This window comes from Xiphophorus hellerii, chromosome 23, assembly GCF_003331165.1.
Source record: "Xiphophorus hellerii strain 12219 chromosome 23, Xiphophorus_hellerii-4.1, whole genome shotgun sequence".
In the NCBI taxonomy this organism is placed as follows: Eukaryota; Metazoa; Chordata; class Actinopteri; order Cyprinodontiformes; family Poeciliidae; genus Xiphophorus; species Xiphophorus hellerii.
In genome coordinates, this window is record NC_045694.1 from 14,519,465 (window position 1) to 14,532,002 (window position 12,538).

The window sequence follows — 12,538 nt, forward strand, 5'->3', positions numbered from 1 at the left end:
TTAAAACTACATTTTTATCTGGGAAAAGAAGGTTTTCATCTTCCTTGGAGATTATAGAGGAAGAAAATAAAGATGCAATGTCAAACTTGAACGATGCACGGAAGTTTTACAGTTTGCTCCTTCCCACAGAGAAAGGGATCCTGTGCACAATTTATCATTTGTCAGCATCTCCTACAGGTAGTGTTATGTAGAACTTCAAAAGATAAAAGAAGAACGGAGTAGAGAGAAATTATTAAACGTTTGAACTCTTTTAACACTTCTGATTTCAAAAGTTTCTATTTTTGCTAAATTAGGTCAGAAGACACCAAGGAGGTTTCCTGACTGAAGTGCTCCTCCTTTAAAGAAAGCAATGTGCAGAAATAAAGAAGAAAAGAGAAAATAGAGAAAAAAGAGAGCAATGTGCATCCAAACACCAAGCACGTGTATTTCTCCAGTACTGTATATGTGTGTGTGGCTGTGAGGAGGGAACTGCAGCACAAAGTATCCTGGGAAAAGAAGTGGGTTTTTCTTTGATGATGCAACACAGAGTTAATAGTGGCAGAGTGTGCCTGCATGTGAGCGTGGACGTGTCACACTTTCCACTTCCTTTTGGAGGAAAACACTGCGCTTGTTTGGCCACTGTGATTCAGATTTTCTCCACTGGTAATTGTGTTAATAATTCAACAAATCCATGGACTCTGACAACACATGAAACATGGAGAACATACGTCTAACTCACTAGGCCATTAACACCGCCTTGTTATAGGCCCCTAGGTTACTGAGAAATATTTCATAAAGTAAGATTTTAATTGATGATAATAACCAAAATATCTGCTGGCAAAAAAAAGAATGACTCAGCAAGACATGAGCTTGTTTTCCCAAAGCTTTTGCACTGTGTGCCACCTTTGTCTTGCTTGTCATGCCTTAAAGATACTTACTGGTTTTTATCCATTAAGTGACAACAGCATTATCATTTTGAGCTATGAAAACCTCGCTTCGCATCAACTTCGACTCCCTTTCTACCTCTGCTTCTTCCTGAGAGCCCACACAATGCTCCACGTTTCACAGACCACAGTTAGAAGCAACACAGCATAACTTAGTTATTCTTCTTTTTATGCTACAGCAGCTTGCAGAAATAGAAAGACCGCTTGACGTTTTACAAATGTTCCCCTTGGGTAAAGAAGGCCCCAGGTTTGAATACAAGCTTGGGGGCTTCTGCATGGAATTTACATGTTCTCTCTTCATATGTGTACGTCTCCCCAGGTACTCTGGCTTCCTCCTGAAGATCAAAAATATCACAGTAGGGTTGAATGGTTTCTCTAAACTGTTCTTAGGCATAAGCGTGTGTGTGTTTGCTCAAGATTACAGATATAACATTTTCTTTTTCTTTGACCTTATTTTCTACTGATCCTGTAAAACGATGTTTTGACACATTGACCCAACTCCTACCTCCCTTGAGTAGCTGAAGCCTGGGGCGAGGGGATTGTGGATGGACATCAGCTGGGAGCATTTAGCCACTTGGAAAGTTTAAGAGAAAAGCTATATTGGAGAACTCAAGTGGCATGGCAGACTTAATGGGTTTCTCTCTTTCTCAGTTTCCACTATGAATCTCAGAGGACTCTGTGGCAGCAAAGCGCTGAATTTCTGAGTCACTCGGAGTATCATGGCTGAAATGTATCCTGATGTTTCAAATGGCGAGGGCACTTGAGTTGCATGGTTAGATGGAGAAATGTCAGGTTACAGAGCAGAAGAGTGGAAGAGATGATGAAAGGATCAAAGAGTAAAGAGGCACAGGGTGTGTGTGTGTGTGTGTGGGGGGGGGAGGACATGCATGAATGTGCATATTTATGTACATTAATGACAGCCTCCTCATATTGGTAAGTGGTAATTTTCTCCAGCCCTATACATCCATTATTTTCCCCTGGTCTCGTATTTGTTTCCTCCCCCACAGCAGATTCTTTTCTTTCTGTTCATAGAAGTTCTGAAAGCAAATCAACTTTAGTGTTGATTATCTAATGAAGGCCCAGCGTGTTGCTTCATGCCGGCAGCTCTACTGATTAAGATTTGGTTTATAATCTGCACTTTTAGAAATGCACTGAAGGGCATTGTAAACATGCTTTTTTGGGAGAGCAGTACATGGACTGGATTTATTTCAGAAGAAGTTTAGAACATAGTTTCTGTTCCAAATGCAGTTTTTTGATTTGGCCAATATGGCTCACCACCACGGGTGGCATTGGGTGGAGGGAGGGCACAAGCACTCCAGGGGGGGAAATAAGTAACGTCGTTTTTGCACAGAATACGTTTCTATTTACATGCCCGTTCCACAGGACACCCATTTTGTTGTGTGGTGTAAGCACTGTAAGGAAATATGGCTAAACAACCTGATTGGCTGATGACTCTGAAACTCACACCTCTTTCAGGGTTCCTGATATGGGGCTAAATTAAAGTCATATTTCACAGTTTTTAATGGAATCTGGACTGCATTTGTTAAAAATCTAAAAACAGACTTAATACGAGTTGGATGATCCATCCATCCATCCATACCCTTGTCCCTAGTGCGGTCAGCAGGGGTGCTGGTGCCAATCTCCAACTAACGTTCCGAGCGAGAGGTGGGGTACATCCACACACACTCACACCTAGGGAGAATTTAGAAAGACCAATTAACCTGACAGTCATGTTTCTGGACTGTGGGAGGAAGCCGGAGTACCTGGAGAGAACCCACCATGCACAGGGAGAACATGCAAACTCCATGCAGAAAGACCCCTGGCCGGGGAGTTGGATGGTTTTACACAGATTTTACACACTGTGTTGTGAATTAATTATAATACAGATTTCTGAAATCTAGAATTAAAATGTAAGCATAAAGGAGAATTGAATTTCTTTATTTGGGGTTAAGAGTATCTTAGAGTAAATATTTTAAAGATTTTGTCAGATTCTTTAAAATGAAACTTTATCTATTATGCTGCATTCAGTTTCATTGTAACTTTTAGCAGATACTATAAGTCAAGAATCACAATCCCTGTTTACATTTATTGAGAATGGCTGTCACTATTAAAACAAAAACTGTTATAGTTGGACAGAAATGTTTCATTTCTATTAAATATTTAACATGTAAACAAAATGGCTGAGCAATAATGGGGTTCTGTTGCTTTATTCATCTTTGTTCAAACAGGCCAGTAACTGTGCCATTAATATTTAATACAAGTAATACCAATGTGGAGTCCTTGTGTGAAAAACATCAGAATCAGGATCCTAGGACGCCTGAAAATACACTTCGCATTAACAAGGTTGTAATTACTTCTCTTTTATTAGAAATTATATGATTTTACAATCCCATTAACAACTTTCAGCAGATGGCCTCACATTTAAACTTACAGTTCTCTGGTGTAAGGAGGAGCTCATGATCAACATAATTACTGGAAGGTGTCCAGCTCTTGTGGCTGTAAAATTAATCCTAATTACCGGTGCTCCACATAAAACTGAAACTTTTGAAAACGCTCGTGTGTGTTTAATGATCCCAGATGACAGCTGGCCAAAAATTGAATGAGTAAGCAAGACATAAGTCTATTTTCACACAGCTGTTGTGCTGTATTTCACCTTTGTTTTGCTTGTCATCCCTGTAAATACCATCCCGGTGTTGTGTTATCAGTTGAGTGACAACAGCATCAGTATTTGGATTGGGTTTGTTTTCACTGTGCTGTCTGGCTTCATACACACCCGTCTGTTAGGATGTCAGTGGTAGATCAACTTTGACCCGCATCCCCGCCTCCATTCCTCACAAAGAGGCAAACGGTTGTTGAACTGTGGCATACCACATGTAGAGGCCAAAGTTTGCAGAGAAAAAAATCTTGGGTTTGTTTGGGGGGGGGGGGATTTTGACACTGCCTACAGCTTTCCTTGAAATCTGACCTTAATTGCCAGCTCTATTTTCTACTGCTATGCCTGGATGATCCTGCGAAAGGCACAGTTCATAAGACACCATGACCCAACTTCTACATCCCATGAGGTATGAAAACCTTCAGGGAAAGAAAAAAAAGCTCTTAACTGCAAGACTACTTGGAAAGATTGAGATATTGGAAACTGTGTTGTAAATCACGATTAAGTAGCTTTCTAAAGCAACCAGTAAAGGATTTTTGTGCAGATATATTTGGTTTTCACTGTGTAAGACAACCATATGGCTCTATATTGAAAAAAAAATCTTCCTAAAGGAGATTATTTTAGCCTTTATCAGTCTTTTATTCTGGGATTTTTATTATTTAAAAAAAAACTAGTATGTGCTAACATTTTCTCTTCAACAACCCTTCCAAATAAAATAACACTTAAAATGAGACATGTATACTGTGAGATTTCACTCAGGTTTATTGGACTATCTCTAAGCGTCGCTCAGGATTACTTTGGAGTGAACTTGCAGGCGGACCATCTCCTAACACATGGTCAGCTGTATTAGATCTAAAACACTGAATCTTATCAACCAATCAGAAACAACAGCTGAAGCACTGCTGGCACTCTTCCATAGCACTATATTAACATACCCAGATACTTCAGAACGGCAAAACCCCGTCTCCTGCTTTTGTAAATGAACTCATACCTGCTGATGATTAGTTAATTAGGAGCTTCTGATTAGCAGCATCCTGGCGGTTTCCCACATATTTACTCCTCTACAGTAAGCTTTTCTGCTTTTGCAGTTTAGCTCAGTCATAGAAAATCAGAAATTACATATTATTGTTTGTCTGGGGTTTTTAGGGATTAATTTCAGAAGAATCTACTTTATCGTCTAATAGAACCCCTTGGAAATAAAACATGCACAGTGTTTGTAAAGTAGTGTGTGATTGTTTTCTTCTCAAATCATCAAGGCTGAATAATATATCTATTTGGGAGGACTGCAAAACTGTCATTGAAAAAAACTGTCTCTATAATATGGAGGACCTTTAATTTACCATTCAGCAAGTGTTTCTTGGAAAATACAAAAAAACCCCCCTGAGAAATAAGTTTATGTATTTGATAAAGAAATTAACTTTGAATTTTGTACGCTATCTAACAGTTACTTGCATAATAAAACTTCCCTTGGTTTTAAACACTGTTGAGGGAAACTTGCAGCCTAACAGTGTGCTTGACTTGCCTGGGAAGTCGAAACTCCAATCTGGGAATGACGCCTCTCCCATGATGAATGGGTTCCAGTTACAAGTTAGAACACCAGTGGGATCTGCTAATTGCTCTGGCCAGAGACCAAGCTCTCTTCTATTAGCAATGCATATTGATAAAAAAAAACCCCTCACTTCTATTGATTTTAGGCATTCAAACACTGAAGCAGCATTTTCACATCTAGGGGTTGTGAACAGTCCTGTGTGAGCCACTGGACTGATGTCTTATGAACTCAGAAGTGCAAATAAAAAAGATTCAGATTTACAGTCTATTTTGTATTTGTGGCAGTGGAATGAAACACAGATCTTGGAGGAGCTCAGGTACCAGGTGAGTAGGGCTTTGAATTGGTTTTTGCAACATCGGTTTGTGATAACTGAGCTTTTGTCTTTTAAAAACACTCTACATTTTTTTAATTGCAGGTTCCCTGGAATTTGTAAGCTATACAAAAAGTGTTACTATTATGAAATATAAACTCTTCCTGTCATTTGAGAACATCTCCTCAGCCATAACATTATCCGACTGTGAAACATTTTCTGGTTTGCGGCATAGGCCCTACAGTCTAAACATGTTCTCTTCAACAAAACCGTGTGTCTGAATGTGTGTGTGTTTGAGCATGGGCTTTCGACTCACTGATGAAATTTGTCTGGCCAGTGTAGATGGTGTACTGCAGCTCATAGGAGGTGACGCTGAACTCGTCTTCTGACGTCCAGTGAACGGTGATGGTGTCATGGGAGGCGGTGCACAGCTCATCCCTGATGGATGGCGGGTTGGGCGCTACATGTGGAGAGAAAAAAAAATCAGGATTTACTTCTAAGTGATGCTTCTTTTGTAAAGATCAAAAAGACAAAGGAATAGGTTGAAGATATTTACTGATACTTAGGAAGTATCAGTAAATACTGATACTCTGATAATCAAGAGTTGCTCTAAACTGAACAATCCCGTAAAAATGTATTCTTACCCATTGAGCTATCACAATTACAAATGTATATCTATTTTACAGGGAATTTACATTATAGACCAACAAGTAGCACGGTTGTAAAATGTAAGTGAAAGGACTACATTGCTCAAAATGTTGCATAAACTTATATTTAGTGCAACCTGTTCAGTGCAAAGTTCAGAAGGAGAACATTTATCAGAGAAACTCCCGAGAGGCCAATGATTACTTTGGAGGAGCTTGCAGAGATCAAGTGGGAGAACATGTTGACAGGACAACTAATAGCTTTGAACTTAACTGTGCCCCCAGGTCAGATTAGAAACAAGAAAGCTATAAGAAGACAACTAATCAGCTCTATTTGTGGTTTTGCCACAAGCAAACATGTATAAGAACATTTTCTGTTCAGTTTTTGGCCCAGTTAATGCGGTTAACAAACATTGCATCTCACGGAGATTCACCCTGCATTTTACAGCCTCATTGTAATTTTTTTTTATATTAAATAGAACATTACTGCAATGAAACTTGTACTGATGATCAAAAATGATAATGTTTTTAAATTAAATCAGTAAGTCTTACCTGTTAGGTAATCTAGACCCTCTAATATCTTCTTCTCTCGGGAAAAGTCAAGGGCAAAGTTATCAAATGCTTCATTCAAGTTCACATCAGGGATGAGTACCTGGGAGGAGGCTGTCGCCATCGCTACCCTGTAAAATGATCAGGGCAGAAGAAAGGGGACAAATCAGCAAAAGGGGCAAAAATACAAAAGTTCAGGAGGTCACATGGGTGTATGAATGAAGGAGAGAGGAGGAGTGTGAAAAGATAAAAGGTGGTGGAGGTGGCAGTGAAGCAGCAGAGTGAAAGAAGTGAGGTGACGGGAGGTGAGAGATGGTAGACACAAGAACAGGTGTGGAAAAAGCCACAAAGAAGACCTCTGCAATACGTTCTGTATGCCTCTGTCGCTGTGTTTCGAAAGAGACGTGAGGCTCAGCACAAACTGAAACCTCTCACAACTCTGCAACTCGACAGAAAGGTACGATTGCTTTGAGGATGAGTGAGCAGCTCGTGGCAGGAACCAGGGTTGCAGCAGAGTTACTCAGCAGACTATAGAGTAAAGCACGAAGCAGTTCTAGGCCTTCAAATTCCCGGGTTTCAGTGAAGTCGGTGAGGGTTCAACAAGACTGAGTAACATAAAACATTCAACTCTGGGTGAAGACTTCTTGACAAGATCTTTGTCTGTGAGACAGAGTAAAAAGCGCCTCAGCTCAAGGTGGGAGGAAAGGATGTGGGTAATGAAGACAGAGCTGGCTCTTAAAAGATGGATGATTCCCAGCAGAGGCTTGACATTGATTGCAGGAACCAGGTATGTTCGATACGATGGTGAGTTTACCAGCAGCCCTTCAGCTGGATTTCAGAAGTAAAAACTGAATAAAGGAGAAGCTAGTCTGGAGTGAAAGATTTGATTTAAAAAGTAAAAAACTTCTATTTTCAGATAAATTATAAATGAGTCTTTTGGGAAAATTCCAAACAAAATCCGATCTAGAGCAACGAGTGTAAGTAAAGAAACCCCGGATGACTTGAATAAAGTTCCTTCTCACCTCTTATCTTTAATTTACAACCACTTTCCTGTAACTAAGTGTCCAGACTAACTTTTAGTTTGGTGCACTGGTTACACTGGTGCACCAAGCAGCAGCCCAAAAAGTTTTTACTACCAAAGGATTTAACATTGCATTTTTACAGACTTAGTTCTTTTTCTCATCACTTTCCATAAAGGCAATATTGACTGGTAAATGATTAATTAGTCCAGTAAACATGAACTATTTTCTGATTGGTTTAGACCACAACATGGCCTAATGGGAGTCTGTTGAACCACAGGGAGATGCCCAGTGTCAAGAGGAGGCTTCTTTATTTCCTTGAATGACTGGTTGCAATGGTATGACGATGGACATGGTTTTACATGCACTAATGAAAAGTCAAGCTGCATTAATAAGTTGGTTGATTTAAATAATAAACTGTGCAACTATTATTCACATAAGCACTGGCTTATGTGCTCAGTAGTGTTATTGATATATTCATGATCATTTAAAAAAATAAAATAAAATCTTAGCAAGGTCTGAGCTGCTTTCAAGCTGGCCACATATTGAATCTTCCAATTGTCTTTGGCAGATAAAGATAAATATTTATTACTTTTTCCACCTTCCTGTGTGTGCAGAGTTTCTGTGTCATGACCCACCTCTCTGCCACGTTCCTGGCAGACTGAAGGAAGCGTGCATGGTCGTTCTCCTTTAGGCTCTGCTCAGCCTGGGTGATGAGGGCACTGGAGCGCTCCAAGCATTGGCGACAGTTTGCAATCTGCTGAGCCAACTTGCGCAGTTTCATCACCTGAGACAAGCACGAGCACAGCTAAGGTTGCTACGTTCTGACACAGTCACTGATTTATGTTCATTTGCACAAACTGAATCTTGCCAAGATTAATTTCTGTTATGATCACTGTTACAATAACAAGACTGTTTGTGGTTTTTCTTCCATGCTGAAAACGCAGACAACAATGGCGACTTTATAGTGTGTTGCCTGGGAAATGTTTGACTACCAAAACCTCTGCAAGAAGCTTCAGCTGTACACAATCTGTCTTTCAAGCTGATTTTAGTGTTGTCATTGTGGAGGTGTCGAATCTAATAGCCATTCATGCTTGCAGAAGCATTTCAAAGGACCATGCGAGGTACATCATAGCAGCGCAAAGCATAAAACATAAGTTTCAAGTACTTGTCTTATAATTCTAGTAATAATAGCAACTAATATAAATTCCTTAAACAGTCATTTGCATATGTTGCACTTTATAAGTCCATTAAAGAACATGAGGAAAATCTTTTCTTTCTTTACAGATAATTGGAACCAGTTGCCAATGAATCTTCTCTATCCAAATGTAAAATCACAAACATGAAAAATACTTTTATTCTACAATTCAATTACGTTTTCTCAACACAGGGGATGTAAAGACAAATCAAAAGGTTATTCATCTTTTAACAAATTGCTCAGTAATGTGATGTATTCATAAAATGAAACAAACATGTCTTTTATTTTTTTATATGTATATATATATATATTTCAAATATAACAACTAAAAAAAATTAGAGGGTTAGGGTTCGAACGGTTTCGCAACCCTTGTCCTCAAAGCCCCACGTCGTGCATATTTTAGAAGCTTTGAATACTGTTTCATTACCTTCCTCTAGTTTACACTTCTCTAAAGCTTCATCTCTGACCTATGTGGATGAGTTCCTTAGTCTTTGTAAGGATCATCACCTTCACAGAACAGATGTATCTATATTGAGAATTAAAATTCACTTTGGTGGCTTCTGAAAGAAACTGGTTGCACTTATTAGAGAAAAGATTTTTATTGGTCAAATAGCCTGAAACTTATACACCATGTTTATTCCACTTCACAATTTTATGCTAGTTTGTGTCAAATTAAATCTCACATGAAAATTTTTTTTTGTGCTTGTAACCTAGTAATGTTAAGAAACAATCACTTCCTTGTCTGCAGGTTTCAGATGTCCATGAAAATACCAAAGGTAGGAAACATGTGATTATGGGCAATCACTATTTACATCCAGAAAAACTGAACTTTCTGTCCACCAAGAGACATACCAGGGTTCAAGTAAGGCTACTGCATTTTGTAAGGCCGTTTCATTCAACAGCTGTAATGTGATTTCCCATTGAGAATAAGGAAACCATTCAAGCTTTATTTGAAATTAAAGTAATCTGTTTATCTTCATTCAGGCTTATATCCTGACTCTGGATGTGAACTTTGTTTGGTGAAACTCCCTTAATGAAACAACCAAAGGCTGTTCAACAGTTAGAGTAAACAACATGAGAGATACACAAATACAGTGCTTCCTTTATGGGACTTTCCCACTGTAACCATGATTAGTTAGGAGAAGATTAAAAACTCATGCGGGACCAAGTCTGTTCCCATTACCATGGAAAATGTCCTGATTATAATGAAAAGCTAAAAAATAATCCACTCTGGCATTTTGGATCATACATGGTAAGACTATAGTATATAAGGCAACATCTCTACGTTTGCATAAATGCTTTCACTGTGAAATGTTTCTCTTCGACTTTGGTGTCAGAAACATAAATCTGAAATGAAGTGAATCATTATCCACCTTTATTCAGCAGGTGATAAAAGGTGCTGAGTGTCAAGTTTTAAAGCTTAAGACTTAATGGGGTGTTTTACTGACGTCTCAGATAGTCTTTCTCTTTGGCCCTCAGGAACAATATTTGAGCTAGGTTGGTGACTGGAAACAAGCAAGATGGCCTTAATGATGGGATACTATCTGGCAACATCTGCTGCGAACAACAATTTTAGAGACGATTACTCCTCTCGCTCAGAATAATAGACAATATGGTCCAGGCTGAGAGTGTTTCTGTACGAGCATCTGTTTTATTTAAACAGATGAGTCTTTTGTTGCTGAACTAATGCTAAGGTTTGTCTTTCCACTTCTGGACTGATAGGTGAATAAGCAACCAAACATGGAAAATAGAAATTTATATCAAAGTTTAAAAGGAAGTCCTCCAGTCTTGGTTCAATAGTTCATTAAACTGTAATATATTTCTACAGTACAAGTTCAGTATGCCCACCTCCACATGCCTTCCTTTAAATGTTACTTAATTTTACAAAAAAAACAAAAAAACAATCATAAGCCCACATTTTATATTTAGATTGAAATCTCAAGTTCTTTACCAGATTTTAGTTGTCCAAATAAAGAGGAACAAACAGTAGTGCCCTGGAGAAAAAGTCAATACAATACAAGGTACATGGGACAGGTGTTTCACTCCTCAGTTGATTTTATAAATGGATGTAGATGATTCATCAGCTGCTGTATATTTGCAGAGGCATTGCTTCATTGTTCTGAATCAATGAATTATGTGCTTCTGTAAGAGCTGCATATTATTGTTCTATCTTTTTCATGAAATTTAATAGTGTTTATTGATTCAAGGCAGCTAAGTAGGATGTCATAATCTCATATCAAGGATGGAGTCAGGGCTCAAACCAGGACCTTATTAAATGATTTATATCAGAAGACTCTGAGTGAACTCAGTTCCTGTTGCTGGTCTACAACATATATCCTATAAATTATTTGAAAGGCTCACATGAAACCTGATTGTTGTTCATTTCCAGGAGATTGGCAAAACCCATTAAAAACATGTGAGAATAAACTTTGAAAATGATTCTTAGAGGGAGGCAGCTTCTAACAGTAGTTCTGGCAGGTAAATAACAAAATCTAACCAGCCATTTTGAGAATTGAAACTTTTTATTATCTTACGATAATTAAGTATTGGCCTTTTTACTTCAGTAAATAAATACTTAGGACTGTGGCTGCACAATATTAGAAAACTTAATTGGTATTTTACTTCTTCCAACTCTCTCTGTGACCTGTATTACTTACTTGAAGGTGCATTCTATTAAAACTCTAAATTACTTGTATGTATCGTTTCAGTATGAGCAAACATTCATGCACAAATGAAAATACTAATTTAACCACCCAGCCAGAGAAATCAGAGAATCTGCAGTGACCTTCAAAATAAAATCCTGGACCTGGCTCACATATCCCCCGCTGTCCTAGAGATGCACAGAGCACACTTTTTCACACTTCTATAATGTTTAATTTAAGGAGCTAACTTTATAAAGAATGTTTCCTGCAAGTTTTATCAACAGATGACAAAGGAAAACCAGATTGAAATCATTATGATCAATAACTGATGTTACAACAAAACAGTAAACATGGAGGCACTACCTTTGCACTACTGGAAAAAAGATTGAAAAACCTCTTGCTTTTCTAGAGCTGGAAGTGAGTTTACTGAAGACTATAGGTGGATGAATCAGATTCGTAATCAAGTGAACAGCTATACAAGACATTTTTAACAGTATAGCAGTTTTCTTAACCACATAGCCTAAATAGCATTGATTTTAATGATGTCTTGGACCAGGTCTCAATATTATTCAAGTTTTAAGTGACTTGGGTCAGCATTAGCTACAAAATCTCAACATTGGGACTAATGTTCTAGGAATCATTAAAAACAGGAAGAGAGGATGCCTGGCAGACAGCCAGTCATACTATTCAGGCACACACATTAGACTAGGCGTGTACATATGTGTGTTTTATTTTGACAAGTTGTGACTATGACAGTTTAGTAACCCTCAAGAGATCCAGAGCCCATTAGAAGTACTCAAATACCCGACATTATTGCCTACAACAGTAACCTGGATCAGTGGTTTGTTCAAATATGTAAGACTAACTGTGTTTCCCTGATAATGCGTGGTCATGTGGCATATTCACTTTGCGCATTTCATTCCTTTTCGTGACCCTTTCAGGTATTTTCTGATGTTTTACATTTTCTTTGTTTTTGACCTATATCTTATCATCCTCCCTTTCCTGTCCTCTGCCAGACTGACTGAGACTCTTGGGAGAAGAAGTTCTGCCT

At 38.5% G+C, this 12,538-nt stretch overlaps 1 protein-coding gene across 1 annotated transcript in view; it reads right to left on the minus strand.

Annotated features, from left to right (window-relative positions):
• mid2 (midline 2) overlaps nucleotides 1-12,538 on the minus strand; it is a 102,487-nt gene that overhangs the window by 18,869 nt on the left and 71,080 nt on the right. Inside the window, 3 exon segments of the mRNA XM_032554838.1 lie at nucleotides 5,752-5,895; nucleotides 6,632-6,759; nucleotides 8,286-8,434. Of these exon segments, the coding sequence (XP_032410729.1) occupies nucleotides 5,752-5,895; nucleotides 6,632-6,759; nucleotides 8,286-8,434 (421 nt within the window).